The 17372-nt window shown below is 38.2% G+C and overlaps 1 protein-coding gene across 1 annotated transcript; it reads right to left on the bottom strand.

The window, feature by feature from the left end:
• Positions 1 to 1016: 1016 nt before the first annotated feature.
• LOC119886600 (synaptoporin) lies at positions 1017 to 6485 on the bottom strand. The gene is made up of 5 exons (XM_038697442.1): positions 6367 to 6485; positions 5633 to 5757; positions 3326 to 3524; positions 2997 to 3188; positions 1017 to 2910 (listed from the first exon to the last, which is right to left on the bottom strand). The coding sequence occupies exons 1-5, from the start codon at positions 6388 to 6390 to the stop codon at positions 2533 to 2535; spliced, it is 918 nt and encodes a 305-aa protein (XP_038553370.1). The 5' UTR covers positions 6391 to 6485; the 3' UTR covers positions 1017 to 2532.
• Positions 6486 to 17372: the final 10887 nt, after the last annotated feature.

The following is a 17372-nucleotide window of genomic DNA, read 5'->3' as shown; positions in this document are numbered from 1 at the left end:
CAGAGGTCTTAATAACCAACTTGGGGGATGCACCGGATTTATTTCCAGGCTCATGTTCACTGTGAGGAGGACTGGAAGAAGACTCTTAGCAGCTGGGGCAAGCAAAGGATGAACTTCCATGATATCATTTTTATCATTATGCTTGTCTTGGTTGTTGGGGACACAATAACTTTAAAAAAAGAAAGTCAGATTATTGCTTTTAGGAAATTTGCAAGTGTAATCTACTTTACATACTATTTAAAAAAACATCAAGGTCCACAAAAGAAATAAGGAAATAAACTTTATTGTGTTATCCTAGACTTTTTCTTAGATGTGTGCAATTTGATATCTTCCTTAACAACACTATGACACTATGTATTCAAAATGAAAACAAGTTTACACAACTGCCTGATATCAGAAATTCAGGTCAAGTTTTTAAGTGGCAGGTCAAGTTAAGAATAAAAGAAATTTGGCACATACTGTCATTTTTTTAAAGTCAAGTAAATGTTACTTATAAAGCCCAAATCACAAATGTGCCTCCCTCAGTAGGTTTTACATCTTCAGACCCTTGACAAGGAAAAAGAAGAGAAAAAAAATCGGTGGTGGAGAGGAACCTCAGAAGGAGCAAAAGAGGAGGGATACATCTTGCTACTGAGATACCAAAGCAAAATAGTAAAGCTTTGGCCTTTTTATAGAATGATAACTACTTGTCAAACATCTTGCAGGGAAGTGACACATAAAAACAAACACTTCCCTGCCACACTCAGATGACAACACACTGAGGACATCAGGGTTATTTTTTTTAAACATTGGGAAGCTCCTCCAGATTCACAGAAGACGATTATATAACTGTTTTCACAGCACTCTCCATGACGTGTGAACTGAACCTAATGTGTAAAGTTGGTGCCCCTTTATATCAATGACTAAAAGAAGGTTTATGGAATTAGAAATATTTACGTTGCCTGTTGGAACCTGCTGACTTTTAACTAAATACTTAAATAAAGCAACGACTTTTGTATGTGTAAACAGCCAGAATTTATTATTTATATACCTTTGAAACTCAACAGTTTGTAGGATGGTTGGAGTGGGAAGAGATTTAGGTAGTATTTTGTTAACTGTCTTAGTCAGGATGAAACAGACACCCTGAGGGATTATCCTCTTGGCCTTTGTAGTAGAGACACTCCTGGAACACAGTGTGAAACATGCTTTAATGTGTACACTGGTGTCTCCATCAGAGTCACTATTCATTATAAATTCCTTTTATTGGTTTCCATTTCTTTGTCAGTATTTTCTCACTTTCTGTCTCCTCTCCTCTGTTCCCTTTTCGATGGAAATGAAGAGGCCGACAGCTCTCACTAAACAAGAAAACCCATGGTAACAACTCCACAGTGGATAGGCTTGCTTTGATGTCAGTTACTGAAAACCACTGAAGAAGTCTGCAGAGCAGCACCTCAGACACACTTCAAGTTAAACAACTAAATTTAATGCCTGACTTGAACGCACAATCTTCATCAGCCCATAAAGCATTTCAAGTAGCTGTACTCATTTTATTTTATACATTTTATACAGACATTATCTTCCTTTGATAAATGTTTAATGATCAGTATAGTGCAAGAGGATTGTGACAATAGGTATAAGAGTGAGATGGTTTATATGCAACATGAGCACTTCAATTCTTCAGTTTTGACACATATATAACATATAATAAAACGTGAATATACACACTAATACACACAAAATAAGTGCCAATGAAACAACATTCATTATCCATTTAAAAATCAATATTCCATTAAAAAAATAAAGGACAAAGAAAGACACTGGAGTGTCACATTGATTATAATATCAGAAAATCCATCAGTAATGACAAAGGGAACAAATGATACCATCAAATATTAAATATTTATAGAGAGAACTCTAGCACATTGGTTAGATGTATATTTGAACTGATACTGCACATCTTTTCCATCCAACATACTGTATAGTATAGGGCAAAATGTGTACTGTAATTAATAACGCTTCTTTAAATAAATCTTTTGACAAAAAAAAGTAATAATAGTTTTACATGTACAGGTAAAAAATAAAAACATGTATGATATATCAAGTTCAATATCAACAGCATCTAAGTCCAACTCCTAACATCAAAACAACTTGTCATCTTGTCGTTATTAATTTTAATCACATTGGCCACCCAGTCTGTCAGCATAAAAACCCACAGCAGTGTCTGCTTATTGCCAAAGGTCAGTTTCCAAAATAAATACGAATAAACAAACAAACAAAACATTTGCAGATTAAATAATGACTTCAAACTCCTTCGTTTAAAGGTACAGCTTGTGTCATCTGGGAATTTCAAAACTCGAAGTACAATTTATCCAGAGGAAAATGAACAAAAATTAAATTATCTTACATTATGACCACCACATGTCAAATAGATCCATCAGTGTATTCTTTTTTATCTTAAGTTAATTATCATGTTTTGACCAATTGACTGTGTTTATGCCAATAACACATGTTCCCATCTAGTCCACCACGAACAGCATTAAACTGAGGGCAGAATCACATCTCATTGACAAATATCTTTGGCCCTTCAGAACCCACCATATTCTCCCTGTCATAAATTACCGGTTTGCCAAGATATGCATGCGGTAAGCTCAGGTTTACTTGTGACTGGTTGAAGCTAACCTGTCTGTGGACCTGCTGACCAAACCCCCCCTTTGACTGATTGAAACTGTCTTGTCGGGAGAGTTGTGGACCAAAGCTCTCCTCTGGCTGGTCGAAGCTGCTCTCATTGTAGAGCCGCTGTCGCATTTCACTGGCACGTTTCCCAGAAGCACTCCTGGTTGGATATCTCTGACCTGTCTTGTACCAACCTGTCTCTTTAAAGACAAACCAGATATTTCCAACCCAGAGGATGACATTTACAAAACCAAAAACCTGGAGATAGAAGAAGGGACAGGTGTAAATTGCTTGCTTTATCCAGTTTTGTGCGTCAGTGCTTCATTCCTCAGCTGAGTACCTACCACAGATGTGTTAAGACGTGACCAGAGAGGCTCCTGGGTAGCTGTACATTTGTTCTCCTGAGCTCTGCAAGCTGTGATCAGCAGAAGCACCTGTGTTGGGTTTGTAGCCTTCTTGATATCAGAAAGAGTTTTAGCCCAATAACAGCTGCTCACCAACCACATGAAGGAGAAGATGATTGTAACAACAAAATCCTGCGCGGGACAAAAGAATGGAAAGAGGACATGAAGAGAAGTCACACACACGGAAATAAAACAAATACAAACACTATCACACTGTACTGAATCTAATTCTTTCCAGGAATGTTTGTTAAAAGTATAAACTCACTGACCACAAGTGGGCCTCTGTTGTTCTTCAGGTACTTGTTCTGGTAGAAGACGTAGACAATGGTTGCCAGCAGAGAGTACAGGAAAGCAAAAACACCCACAGTCAGGAAAAACTGGGCGGCTGAGGAAAAGTCACCATCCAGGAAAAGAATCTCTTCTCTCTTAGTCTCACATGAGGGAGCCTTGAAATGCACTTCTTGTAATCTACAAGACAGAAACAGGAGGTTGACAGTGAATGGGGGGATAAAAGGTTGTCATAAAACTGACATGTGAGGAGATTCAGTCTGCAGGAAACATTAAGCCACCGGCACTTTGAGAGCACTTTCATTAGCACAACTTGTGGCTAAAAAAGGAAGGTGCAAGCTCAATAAGCGTAGATATACAGCTGAGAAACCTTGTGGTACTTTACTGAAAATAAGTCTGTGTGTTTCTGGGGGACATAGGGAAGCTATACTGTATCATCTGAAGTGTGAAACAGTTCCCAATCTCACTTTCAGACAGTAACAAAGGGACAAATGGGCGCTATTGAGTTTAACACACAATGATGATTAATGATGACATTCAATGGCAGGATTTTCCAGACAATTTATTTTGTTTTAAATATAAATCATAAACTCATTGGGCAGATGGTGGGTGGAATCTTATAATCTTATAAATATTTAGTTTCAGTCTTAGATCATTTCCAACTTGCTGTATCATGTAAGTGAGTACTGTGTCACTGTGGCAATATTTACTTAATTGTAGGTTTGCAGAGGGTTTGGTCAATGTGGGTTGAAGTGGGGCACAGTTTATATCTGCTTGTTATAAATGCAAACAATAAAAAATGACAATATAGTACTGGGGCAGTTTTGCTATTTGCTTGCTTGGCAGCTAATTCAGTGGTCGATGGCTGGTTGCACTTTGGAAATCAACTTTCTTCTGATGAAAATTAAGCAAAAATTGGACTATGCTGCTTTCATCATTGATATGAACTATGGAAAACTATATTTAGATGCAAATAGTTTTTATATACATCTAAAAATACACACACACACACACACACACACACACACACACACACACACACACACGTCTTTCTTGTATTGTCTTGGAAGTAATTACATTTCTTAAAACATGAAAGCTCCATTTAACATTTATACTTTATTACATTAGAGTATTACTTTAGAGTTAACATAACGTTTCAAAATAACTGAAAAATACTAACATTTTGTAGGAAGCCATTTGGGTAAATGTGCCATTTATCCATGACTACAGTGGGCACCAGTGACCTAACACACAGACACCAGCGTCAAGTCAGCTGAACTGTTAATTAGACACTTGGCCATCATTGACACAGACTAAAGGACAGCGTATGGCTAGTGGTTGACCACACTGCTGCACCACAATACCAGAGAGTTCACAACCAGACATTATTTAGACAAGTGAAAGTAATTCCGAACAAGGACGTTATTTACTTTTTCAACATCTGTAGAATTGAAAGGCAAATACCATACAGTCTATTATAATCTAATCTCAACATCCAAAGAAATGGAATATTAAGATAAATAGTAAAACTGCTGCACTCCTTGTTCATGTGTCTTTATATATTGATGGTCCTGAGTACATTCAGGTCTGCAGGAGTCAAAATGAAATAGGGACGAGACAGATACCATTTTTTGATACTCATCAGCTCATTAGTTACATCGAGTTGCAGGTACATGCTGCAAAGAAAGATGTGGTGCTGTAAGGAACCACCTGAGGTTAAGTCTCGACTGATTGGACTCCAGGTACAGTTTATCTGATGATGCAGTCAAACATTTTAGACTTGGAGATCTTAAATTTGGCTGGCTTCCTGCTCAGCTGTCTAGCTTCCTGTTCTTAAATTGGGCAAGCTTTAAGGGAGAACAGCTCCTCTCCGCTGAGCCTGACAAGATGATGAAGTAAAGCTGTGCAGCTTTTAAATCCTTTTTTTTCCACATGTGGGTGACCAGTTTCCTGAAATATGTAGTGAAGATCACTCTGGACACCTTTAGTAAGTGTGAAAGCATTGTTTTGGGTGTCCAGTCAAATCTTTCCTCTTCGTCAATTAGCCTGTTAATTCATGTTTAAAATTGGTATAAAATGATCTAAATCAAAACATGTAAATAGATTATGTGCTTATTAATTGTCACAGATTAAATGATTACATTAAATTAGATAAATTGAAAATGAATTGTGAATAAGAGAAATAAATATGTATCATGGGAGTTTTCGGTGAAATTGCTCTGTCTTAGATGTTTGGGCATTTGAAACAAGAGCCACTAAGTGGAAGAAAGCACAAACAACCACCTTACCTGAAAGGATAGCCAAAATCAATGTTGATGCTGAGGTTGCTCTGCCTCCTGTCTGCACAGTCCACTTTAACCTGGAGGTGTCCATAGTATCCTCCACATGTTGCGAAAGCACAGATGGCAAAAATCTGTATAAAAACAAGAAATAATCATAAAAGAATCAGCAGCTATTAATAATTCATACATTTGCTTCATCCAGTATCAGTTCCGTGTGTGCAACTTACTGCATGTAAACACATCAATAAATTACTGGACAGATTATTGAGATTTATAATTAGTTTGAAAACAAAACCTGAATAATTTAAAGGTCGGAAGACAACTAACAGAGCTGCTTACTGTGTGCTGGAGGGTGGCCGCAGCAGCACAGCAAGACTCAGTTTGAAGATGTAACACACAAGTCACAACTAATTTTATCTTCATAGTTCTTATGCAAAATATTCATATAAAGAATGAAAGATTTACTCTGTGTCATTTACTTTAAATAGATTTTTCTTTATTTCTAAATATGTGGTACACATTACATTAACTCCACTGCACTGATGTAAAACCAAACAGGCATTTCATCAAGTCATTGTTCAATCAGCAAATCATGAAATGGATCAAAAAGATCAAGATCATACTTGGTATTATAATTCATACAATGTAGCAGGCATTGTCAGTGAGCAGGTGCAGACATCGTTAGAACTAAAATGAATAAATAAAAGAAGAAATCACAAGACTAGATACATGAAACTTACCGGAGCAAATATAACCATACACATTTAAAAATCACAGCTCTCAAGTCAGACTCCACGCAGTATCGAACAGCTTTTGTCATCAGGATGAAGTGCCGCTGATGTAGATAGGAAGACGAGAGTGTTTTTTTCCAGCGGAGGGGAGGACTGACAGGAGATATCGTCCTCAGGGAGGAGTCTGAGATTTTCTGTATCTCTAAACATTTGTTCACAAACGTTGCAACAAACTGTAAATACTGTGAGTGAATGAGATTGTGCAAATAGATTGTTTGTTGTTTACTGTTATTGGACATGATATATTTTTTTTACCTAACTATGGTTTCATCAAAACAAATGGAAATATTGAAAAATTTGTTAAGAGTTATTTGGATAAACCGGAGGTTTCATTAAGTGTTCCTTTGGGGGATGAGAATATTTTCAAAATCTCTCACTTCTTAAGTTAAACCGACTGTTTAAAGACCCATTGGATTATCAAAAAGAAAGTCCAATCGAAACATTAAAAATAGACCTGTTTGTATAATGATTTGGAGAAACAGGGTTTCACTGGACAGCAATGACATCAGCATAGTAATTATTTTCCTGGACTTAAACTTCAGTGTAGGTGGCCTAATAGATCTTAATTCGTAAACCTTTCAATTTGAGTCAGATTACACAATATAAAAATGATGGGATTTTTACATTTTGATTTTTCACAGGGGCACTTCCCATCCCTATGCCAGTTATAATTGAAATACCTGATGGGTGTTTTTTGACTGCCATTGATCAGCTTTGTTGGGCTGTTTGTTTGTTGAAGGCTGGAAATGTCAGAAGTCAGGGAGAAAGTAATTTGGCACAAAATAAATTCCTCACCAAAATCCACGTTGTCATGGTAACTAAAGCATGACTTTCTTCACCATTGTAGTAACCTTCCCCATGCAGCACCCTTAAATGAATGTGTTTCTAAAAACATTGGTTCATTTAACATGATTTAACACACAAGGCCATATGATGACACCAAGAAAATTAGAGGAATACTGTTAACTCATTACTGGCTGCTCTCTAATTCAACTGTGCCTCACATGTTCATCAGCTCCATCTCCAAGAACAGACACAAAAAACATGCTGGAGAAATATTCATCACACCATGGTCTGAAGAATAATAGCACCAACCGTGTGTTAGTGTTTTGAACTTTGCACATCTTGTCTGAATAAGGTAATCAAGGACATGGTTTTGGGATCAGGGTCTATTACATCCTAGGGTTAGCCCAGCAGCAAGTATGTTCAGATGATTTCAAATAATATGGCTAATGTCTCTTTTACAAAGCAACATTTAATATTAGTGACTGAAATGGTGATTAACCAAAGTACATGTACTGAAGATTATGGGCGTCTGCATTGTTATTACCGCAGATGCTTCAGTTGCGTTTTAATTGCTAATGATCACTGATGATTAGGCCAATCGCATTGTTATGAAAAGGATTCTGCTGACCTCTTTTGGTGACAAATGTGTATTACAGATTTATTTTTAGGCAAGGATGAATGAGAGTTTTTCACAGGCTGAGTGAAATTAATAATGCACTGCACTGCAACCTGGATTTTAGCTGTGTTATGAAGTGATCATTTATCTTCACTGTGTTCAGTGATAGATATTCAGATTGGCCTTTTTGGATAGAGGGACACTCAGACACACTGATTTCTTACTTACAAAACAGCATCATTATCAAATCTGTTGGCATTTCCTAAAATGACACACACACCTTGACAACGCAGAGTAATGAATAATCGAGTGAGGACCTGATGGTTTGCTCTGGTGATAAGGTGCTATACACGTAGACAAACATGCAGTTGACATAAATAAATCTAGAAATATATAAATAGGGAATAAACAATGCAAGTTATAATACAACTATTTGCACAGAAAGAACAATGTTGCAGATATTTATATGTGGATTACTCTGGGTTTGTGTTGTTCAGACGTATTCCAACGGAAGAGACCATTAACAACCATTAACAATTAACAACAAATATGTGCAATGTGCCAGGTTTATGCATGGTATGAAATGAAATGAAATAAGATTTACATGTGCAGGGACATTTGTATTATTTGAAAGGAGGGAGTGTCAGCGGGGGACCCGGGTCTTGTTAATGAGGCTAGCTGCAGATGGGAAGAAGCTGCTTTTGTGGCGAGAGGTTTTGGTCCTGATGGGCCGTAGCCTCTTGCCAGAGGGGAGAGTCTGAAACAGTTTGTCTCCAGGGTGGGAGGGGTCAGCTGCGATCTTTCCTGCTCGCCTCAGAGTCTTGGAGGCGTACAGTACCTTAAGTGATGGAATATTGTAGCCAATCACCTTCTCTGCAGAGCGGATTATACGCTGCAGCCTGCCTTTATCCCTGGCAGTGGCAGCAGCGTACCAGATGGTGATGGAGGAGGTGAGGATGGACTCAATGATGGCAGTGTAGAAGTGCACCATCATTGTCTTTGGCAGGATGAACTTCTTCAGCTGCTGCAGGAAGTACATCCTCTGCTGGGCCTTCTTGGTGAGGGAGGTGATGTTCAGCTCCCACTTAGGGTCCTGGGAGATGATGGTGCCCAGGAAGCGGAAGGAGTCCACAGTGGCGATGGAGGAGTCACACAGGATGATGGGTGAAGGTGGGGCTGTGCTCTTTCTAAAATCCACGACCATCTAAACTGGCTTCAGAGCGTTGAGCTCCATATTGGTCTGGCTGCATCTCCCACCTCTAGGCGGACTCATCCCTACCAGAGATCAGCCCAATGAGTGGTGTCATCCGCAAACTTCAGGAGCTTGACGTACTGGTGACTGGAGGTGCAGCTGTTGGTGTACAGGGAGAAGAGCAGAGGGGAAAGAACACAGCCTTGAGGTGAACCGGTGCTGATGGTCCTGGAATCAGAGACATATTTTCCAAGCTTCACGTTGTCATGTAATGCCAACTTCTTTTTTGTCATCGTCAATGGATTTTTCACTGGGGTTTTGTTTCCTGTTTCTTTATAGAAAGGTGCTTGTTTTGTTCACACTATTCTAAAGTACTGCAATTACCATATTCACAGTTTTCACCAAACCTGTGAATCACACATAATGGCATTTTAAAATAATAAATATTTTTATAGAGTACAAAGTGCTTTAAGGGATAAAATAAAGCACATGCTCAAATATATAATGGATGTAGTAAAATAGGATACAAGAATGAATTAAAATAACAGAATAAATAGTAAAAAAGTAGGATGTAAACTAAAACAAATCCAGGATAAAATTATTATCACATAAATGCTAACCTGCAGTATGAAACACGGGTATTGAACTCATATGGCTAACAATTTGACAGCTGCTTTGGATGTCAACTTGTAATTGCGGTGTGTCATATGCTCTATATTTTACATGTGTTATGCTTCCCTGACTGCTAATCACCAGAAAACTACATGTGTAAAAACAAGTCTGCACTAAAGTATTATTTATCCATGTGGCTAAGACAGAGTTTAAGCTTGACAAGTATGCATGTTAGAAATACCTTAATATAATTTACAAATTACTGGGATATATATGTATATGTGAGTGAATGGGCGAGTGGAAACCTGAAAGTAATACAACTACAGCAGCCAACTTGAGATTTAAAACATGAATAACAATGACCAAAAATAAGTTGTTGGAAGTGTGTCTTGCAAAGTTATTTAAAAAAAAAAAACTAAAGTGATTTTGATTGATTAATTCCCTCAGGCTGCTTTTGATGCTAATGGCAAAATGACTCTGTGCCAAAGGATCACTGTCTACGATTTGGTTCATGTAAGGTGAAAGGATTTGAAAGGCAGCAAGATGCCAGACTTCACACAGCATTTAGTAATCTCTTGAAATCAACTCTGAAAGTGATGGATACCCAACGGTGGGAAGCAAAGACAGAAGTCATGAGGAGTATTTTAAAACCCATTTTGAACAAGCTGGAGGCTGACAGGAACATTAAACTGGGGTAAAAATAGAGGTTGATGCAGCGATCTAGATGAGAACAGACAGACACATGAAAACCCCTCTGTCCAATTTGGTCGAAGATAAGAATAGTTTGATTTGAAACGTTCTGTAATTTTCAGCTGAAAGAAACAAGACTGCCTCAGATCCATTTGCACCTATAATCAAACCGAAAGTTATTTTTGAAATAGCAAATTTCTTTTTTCTTTTTGAATGAGGCTAGTGGAGCTGTGGAGATGCAAGCATATAGACTCATTTTCAAATATTCAATAACCTTCTTTTTATTGTGAATAACTCAAAATTCAAAAAGAAGGGCAGAGATCTAATCACCGCGTTTATTCCTGAAACATGTTTTAAATTTCCATGAACCAAAAAAGTCTGTTTGAATCTTTCTATGTTCTTTTATGCTATATTATAGTCCACTTTATTATGTATACTCAGTGTCAGCTCATTCAGTATGTAAGTTGGTCATTTTAAATTTGGTGGAAATCTGCATCACTAATATCAAACATGAACCGAGGCTGGTCCTGCATTATTAGATAAGTTTGTGGCCATGACTTGAAGAGACTCAGTGCCAAAATCTAGTTTCAGGAGCTTTATTAATTTTGCTTTCAAAGTATTTCAGCAAAGGAGCACTAGTTGCACTGGCCTTGAGGGAACTTGGAGGTGACAGGAGCGGACAAAGCCCGCAACAGGTTAATGTTGTGTTTCTGTAACTAAATTAATCACTGAAAGAACTATGTAAAGTCGACAAAGGAAGTTCTTCATATTGACCTTACAATGATACTGTTTCTTTCTGGAACGAGAGAAGTTGTAACTAAATTGAAAGTTTATACCTTTGTGAATCAACTTTTAGTTTTACAGTACATCTGGTGGGCGGCACAGTGGTCCAGTGGATAGCACTGTGGCCTCACAACAAGTTCTCCCCATGTCTTTCCACCCACTGTCCAAAGACATGCGGACTAGGTTGACTGGTGACTCTAAATTGTCATTTGGTGTGAGTGTGGTTGTTTGTCTATGTGTGGCCCTGATTAGCAACCTGTCCAGGGTGTACCCTGCCTTTTGCCCGATGCAGGGGGTTGGCTGGGGTTGACTCCAGCCCCCCGTGTATGCAGGATAAGCAATTGACGATGGATAGATGGAATACATCTGGTGTTACTCCTATTTGTGGTATCTCATCTATTTCAGGTTTTTAATCACTAGCATTAAAATAAAAGCATCCAATAAAAGCATCCAATAAAACTTTACCTGTCCAATATCTCGGATTAATAAATAAGATAATGGAGATAAATGACACTGCAGCTTCCATACCTGCTTCCGGTAATGTAATGTGTATTCAGTATTACGGATGACTCTAAAACAGTGATTGACAATTGTTTCTGTGTTGTTTCTCTCTTCTGCTTCCAATTGAGAGTATAATCTTATTAGTAATGTAGTCAAACATTGACTTTGTTTGCAACCTTGGTTGTTTCAAAACAAAAAAACAAATGACTTTCCCTGCTCTTTGATTGTTCAGCCAACAGAGGGCAGTACTTACCTATGCTGACTGAGAGGAAAATCTGAAGCTGCAGTGATGAGCTCTTCTTACTTTCACACTGTATTTGATCTTTCTTCTCTCTCCAAAATCCAGTTGATGGTTGTGTCTCCTGTATGTACAACAAGTTAAACGCATCTCACCTAATCTACAGTTGTGTTCACTGATTGGATGAATTGCATGTTCTAGTTGAAGAGAAGATTGTGCTGGTCCAACAACAGTATATATATTTTTTTTCGTCATGTTAAAGTGGTGAGGCTCCAGCCTCACGCTGCATTATTAATGAATCTTTTTCTGGCATGATCTCCCCTCTCTGCCCTGAAAACTGTGGGAGGAATAGACAAGCATAAATCTAGTGGTTGAGGCCTCCACCTATATACTGAGAAAAACACACTAAAGAAACGTAGTTGATATCCTCTTTTATTTCTCTTTTCCTGCAGAGGGCCACCTTTGTGTCTGGGGCTAATCTAGAACATGCAAAGATACAAGCCCACATGAAATCATAATTAAAGCTGAGCGTATGTTTGTTTAAAAAAGAAAAGGAACTCTAAACTGTGCAAATAATCTGTAAAGGTGAACTGATATAGTTTATTGTATACTGTATGTCCATCTGCATTTCTTTTGTTATTAAATAAAAAACAGGGGCCGGCACAACATGAAATGTATGATTTCTACATAAATGTGAAACAGGTGAAACAAAAGACTAAATGTGTTCTTCTGGATCTGCTGTAATGCCACAGTATTAATGTCAAAGAGGGAACATGGAAATATCAGAATTCAGTTTTCTGTTTTTGGGAAAAAAGCACATGGGAAACTGTGTTATGTAAAAGGATTTGGACAGATTGGTAATTTCTTTAAATCTGGCTTTTCTTTACTCCTAAAAGCCAATTAGTACCCATCTCCATTTTAAACTGTGAAGTTTTTCACTCCTCTGCAATCTACATATCCAGTCAGCTTGACATAACCCCCCCTCCCCTAACGTCTGTTACAATGCATATCTTAAAAATGCCAGCTACCCAAGGATGTAAACATATTCTTGGAAAAAAAGTTGACCGTCATCATATAGTATTTGCTGGGCGTCGGCTATTGTAGCTGCAATGCTGACACTGACCCTATTCCATCAATCTCATATTAAAAACCCTCCCAGCATTTAAATATTTCAAAGAGCTCCTCAGCTAACTCCAGAGAAGCTCTGAGCCTCTGTCTCTGTGTGTGTGTGTGTGTGTGTGTGCGTCACTTTCACTCTGACAAACCCTTTTTTTAAATGCAGCTGAACCTCCAGCTTATGACTGGTGACTAAACACTAAGCTAATGTCTAAACTGATCTGAATGATACAAACTGCACAAGATAAATCTTTCACACACACATATGACTCTGTCACTCTTAAAGAACATATACTGAATAAAATAAACATGTACTGTATATACAAGTAATTTGCAGGAAGGACTTATAAATGACGAGAACCAAGGCAGGGAAATGATGAATATATTATCATGCCATTCTGCGAAGTCTGGTGCGTCACTGTGTGCTGTCTGTGTCACCTCTCCAAAGGCACCCACATGACAATGTGCAAAAAGACACATGCAGAAAAGACACACACATTAAAGCACAAAACAGGACCTCTGTGTGCTGTTATTGGTCCTATTCTTGTGTTTTTTTATGGTTCACATTTTTCTCTGACCTGGTTCTTGTAGTCAAGGTACAAGGTTGATTTATTTATCATTTTACAACACACGGTTGCATAACGAGATGGAGTTGTAGTTCCCTTTTTGCTACTCACAAAAAGTAAATGTTATACACAAAAATGATGTATGCTAGGTGGGTGTTTTTAATTGCTTTGAGTCAGAATGAATGTAAAAAAGGCATCAGGTGTGATGATAAAGTCAAGCAGTTCCCCATAGAGTATGACTACTATTAATAATGTACTTCTAGGATAGGGTCAAATGAAGTTCAAATGATTCATCTCATCTCTGTTGAGCCTTGTCGAATATCTAGAATAATATATCTCAACAAGCAGTCACTTTATTTTCTGCAAGTTTAACCTATTCAACAGGGAATTTATACCATAGCTTCTTTTTTCCTCCATTAACATCTATTTGAAAGATGTGTTGATATTTGTGAATATGCCTATAGTGAATAGGCTGTGTCTAAGTGGTCGTGACTAAATAACGACTAAATGTTGGAAACAGGTTTTGAGAAAAAAAATCTCACCACAAGGTCCATTTAGTAGCTGATCTGTGGGTGTCAATCATACTGTATCACGTACTCTCCATCAGCAGATGTAGTTAGATGTTAGAAGGACTTTAAATATAACGACTGAACACATGGCTACTTGAATATGAAAGGGGTCGCGTGTCGTGACAAACCCAGAAAGAATTATCACCAGACTCTCTCAGCTGTATGAAGTGTTTTAGTGTTTACTGTTCAGTTCACTCTCACCGCTCTAGTCTCTGCCCAGCACCAGACAGCAGACAGACAACGTAGTGGAGCATTTAGCAGCTAAAGAGCCAGATATTTCCCTCAGAAGTTGGAGGAGACCAAAACAGAGCTACAAGTAAAGCTAAGGTACGAAATTCATTCTAGGCCTTGGAAACTATCTCCCGAAAAGGTCTATTTGGCAGCTGTTCTGGAGCCTTCAAACATACATAATCTTCATCTTCATCTTCAGGATTGAACCTCAACTGGGGAGGAAGATTGTGTGATATGATCAAAAGCTCTCAAACAGATATGTTGTGGTTAGATTATTTAATACATTTCATGAACTGACAATGGAAATTCGCCATAAAATGAAGGCTTAAACTTTCATCTTAAAACAAAATAGAAAAAACTAAATTCCAGCTGTTGTTTTGTGACAAAATTTATAATGTAATTTTTTCCACTCTGGCCTTTGTGTTGCACCACACTGAAAACATCAACATTTAATGTGTACACACTCTAGCTGGAGTAGAGGAGCGGGGCAGAGAACATCAGTCAATTATTAATGTTTAAAAGGTTTGGAGAGTTCTGTTGCTGAGGTTGGTACGAAGGATCTCTGGAGAAGACTGAGGGGTGTCGCTCTTCTAGCTGGCTCACCCATTAGAAATTGGCAGTAGGCTGTTGAGAGCCTAACAAGCTAAGAACCACAGGGAACAAAGGCAAACCTCATGCTGAGAATCTGCAAGGCCAAGCTGTGTGAGGAAAAACTACAGAAGGGCTATTAAATGCCAAATCGGTGCAACAGGAAATCCACTAAAGCGAAACTGGAGATGAGGAGTCCTTGAAAGCATGGTTATCTGCGGGGAATTTGCTGGCCAGACAAGTACGGCACATCTGTAGTAGCAGCTAGTCAGTCCAGCTGTCAGATTCAATTTAATCTCAGAGGTGTAGTATAGGCAAGCCCGCTCATCCTCTTGGCATGCTGAGTTCACAGTATTAAGGCTTTCATGGGTGTGCAGGTACTGTAAGTACTATGATGGGGGGGCTGAACACAATGCAGGGTCAGACAGGTGACATGAGCAGCAGGGGAAGGGAAAATTACCCTACCCTTGCCGCAAAACCTGAAATAGAAAATCTGAAATTTTTTCCACCAGGATAACTGACCCTTCTTTAAGCCCCCCCCCCCCCCCCCCCCCCCCCAATATACAGCTGGCCAATCACAGCGCAGTATAGAACTCGCTCTAACTGAGGTCTGACACTTTCATGGCTGCGCTCCATTGACTCTAATGCAAAAAAAGTCGTTTTCTAGATTTTTTGGCTGTATTTTTCTAAGATGTGATCAAACGCTGTTCTAGAGGCACTTGCAATAATTACAGCAGCTACCCAGAGAGGTTGAAATGAGAAGTACGATTTATTCTCTTTCCAAACCCTAAAATAAATCCAGATAAATGTCAGCTGTGGATTGTTCCTAATGTAATGTTAATTAGCTAACGCTAGCTAACTTCCTACTGAATGTAACGTAATAAAGCTCTACTGTTCTGCTTTTTAATGATTGTAATAATGAAGAGAGGCCTATCCAGCTGTACATCCTGTGATCCTTCATATCGTTGTCTTTTTTCTCAATCGTCGGGGATGTGGAGGTTCACTTGTAACAGTACTGTGTGATTGGTAGGCTTTAGCTTCTATCTTTAATTTTTTTTCACGTCTGTTTGACAGCCTGAATACAACCTTCAAATGTATAGTGTAACTGCAAAACTGGCTGAGTGCAGTAATAGACAGTGGCAGCAAGGACAGTTTGTCGGACTTAGCAACACTAACTAAGGGGGGCAGGGCTTAGCAAAGGGTCAATTACGAAGGACAGCATTTTTAAAAGTTTGATCCAATCACTGATGGGCACTGTGTCAAAATCAACTTTTAAGATATGAGGTCAATAAGGGCCCAAAAACACATTTTTGCCCTGGGGCCCCCTAACAGGTTAATCCAGCCATGCAGTAAACCATGACATTGAGGGTTAGCCAGCAAACACAATACCATAAACCTGAAACCAAAGCAGCAAAATGGATTTAAATCATCATTCATTTTATTATTTACGCCTCTGCTTTTCTAACTCACAATGGATTTTGTTACCAAGTTGAGAAACCATTGCCAGTCAGTAGCAAATTGTTCTCCCCTGTATGTATAATTGCAGGCAGTTCAGTATGTAAAATGATAATAGAGCAAATGTCCCCAACCTGCAGGGACTCAAGATAAATCAATAATTAAAACTATAGAAAATAATTTAAAGAGCCTGTCTCTGTTACACAAATTATGTTAATTTCTTAATTACTGGATGTTTTTTATTTTAATTTTTTTTTACCTCTAGAACTTATTCAAATATAACAATATGAAAAGAGAACAGCACCTTTTGGTAGAACAGCTCCCAGCTCAAAGACATATGCAACCTGTGACAAAGAGTCACATGCAGACATTGCTAAATTCTGACAGGTCACAAGGGTTGAGAACCACAATAGAAGTAAATGGAAGGAGATACCAGTTAAGATAAATCAAGTCAGGGGACTAAGTGGTCAGACAAGCTCACACTCTCATCAGCAGGGGGAGATATAATGTGTGGTTTAGTTTTATTATGAGCAATGGATTACTAGGTGTAACAGTGGGGCATTATTAGATAGAGATGTTCTAAAATGTATCTCTGCCTACACAACAACAACAACAACAACAACAACAACAACAATAATAATAATAATAATAAGAAGAAGAAGAAGAAGAAGAAGAACATGTCCTCCTGATTCATGTGCTCCACATCAGTGAAAGTCTGTGGCACTGTCTCTCTTAATTCAAATAGTAATTAATTAGGTCAGTGTGGCCCCTGATTAAAAGTCAGAAAGTAGCTTTCACAGTCAAAAAGAGCTGCTGTCTTTGAATCAACAAATCAGAATCAAAGTAGTCTTTTCTTGCATTTCATGTTGTGTTATAGGCTACCATTTTAATCTGCCACCTCAATGTTTTTAGTCAGCAAATTTAGTATAATTCCATAACAAGACATCAGGACCTATAGCTTCATTTTAGATCTTGTTATTTATTGTGTTTTACATTTTGAAGATTTCAGGTT

The sequence above is a fragment of the Micropterus salmoides genome, unplaced genomic scaffold, assembly GCF_014851395.1.
Source record: "Micropterus salmoides isolate LMB-PRFRI ecotype aquatic unplaced genomic scaffold, ASM1485139v1 Ms_hic_scaffold_4, whole genome shotgun sequence".
Lineage (NCBI taxonomy): Eukaryota > Metazoa > Chordata > Actinopteri > Centrarchiformes > Centrarchidae > Micropterus > Micropterus salmoides.
Note: the sequence above shows the minus strand (reverse complement) of the source record. Positions and strands in the feature narration are given on the sequence as shown.

What these genes read in the sequence shown, in the direction of transcription:
- LOC119886600 (XM_038697442.1), bottom strand. Translation starts at nt 6,390, where the DNA reads ATGTGTATGGTTATATTTGCTCCG. An exon ending in GTATGGTTATATTTGCTCCG is followed by an intron (nt 5,758 to 6,366) that starts GTAAGTTTCATG and finishes GTTTTTATACAG; the next exon opens with ATTTTTGCCATCTGTGCTTT. An exon ending in CACGTCTTAACACATCTGTG is followed by an intron (nt 2,911 to 2,996) that starts GTAGGTACTCAG and finishes TTCTATCTCCAG; the next exon opens with GTTTTTGGTTTTGTAAATGT.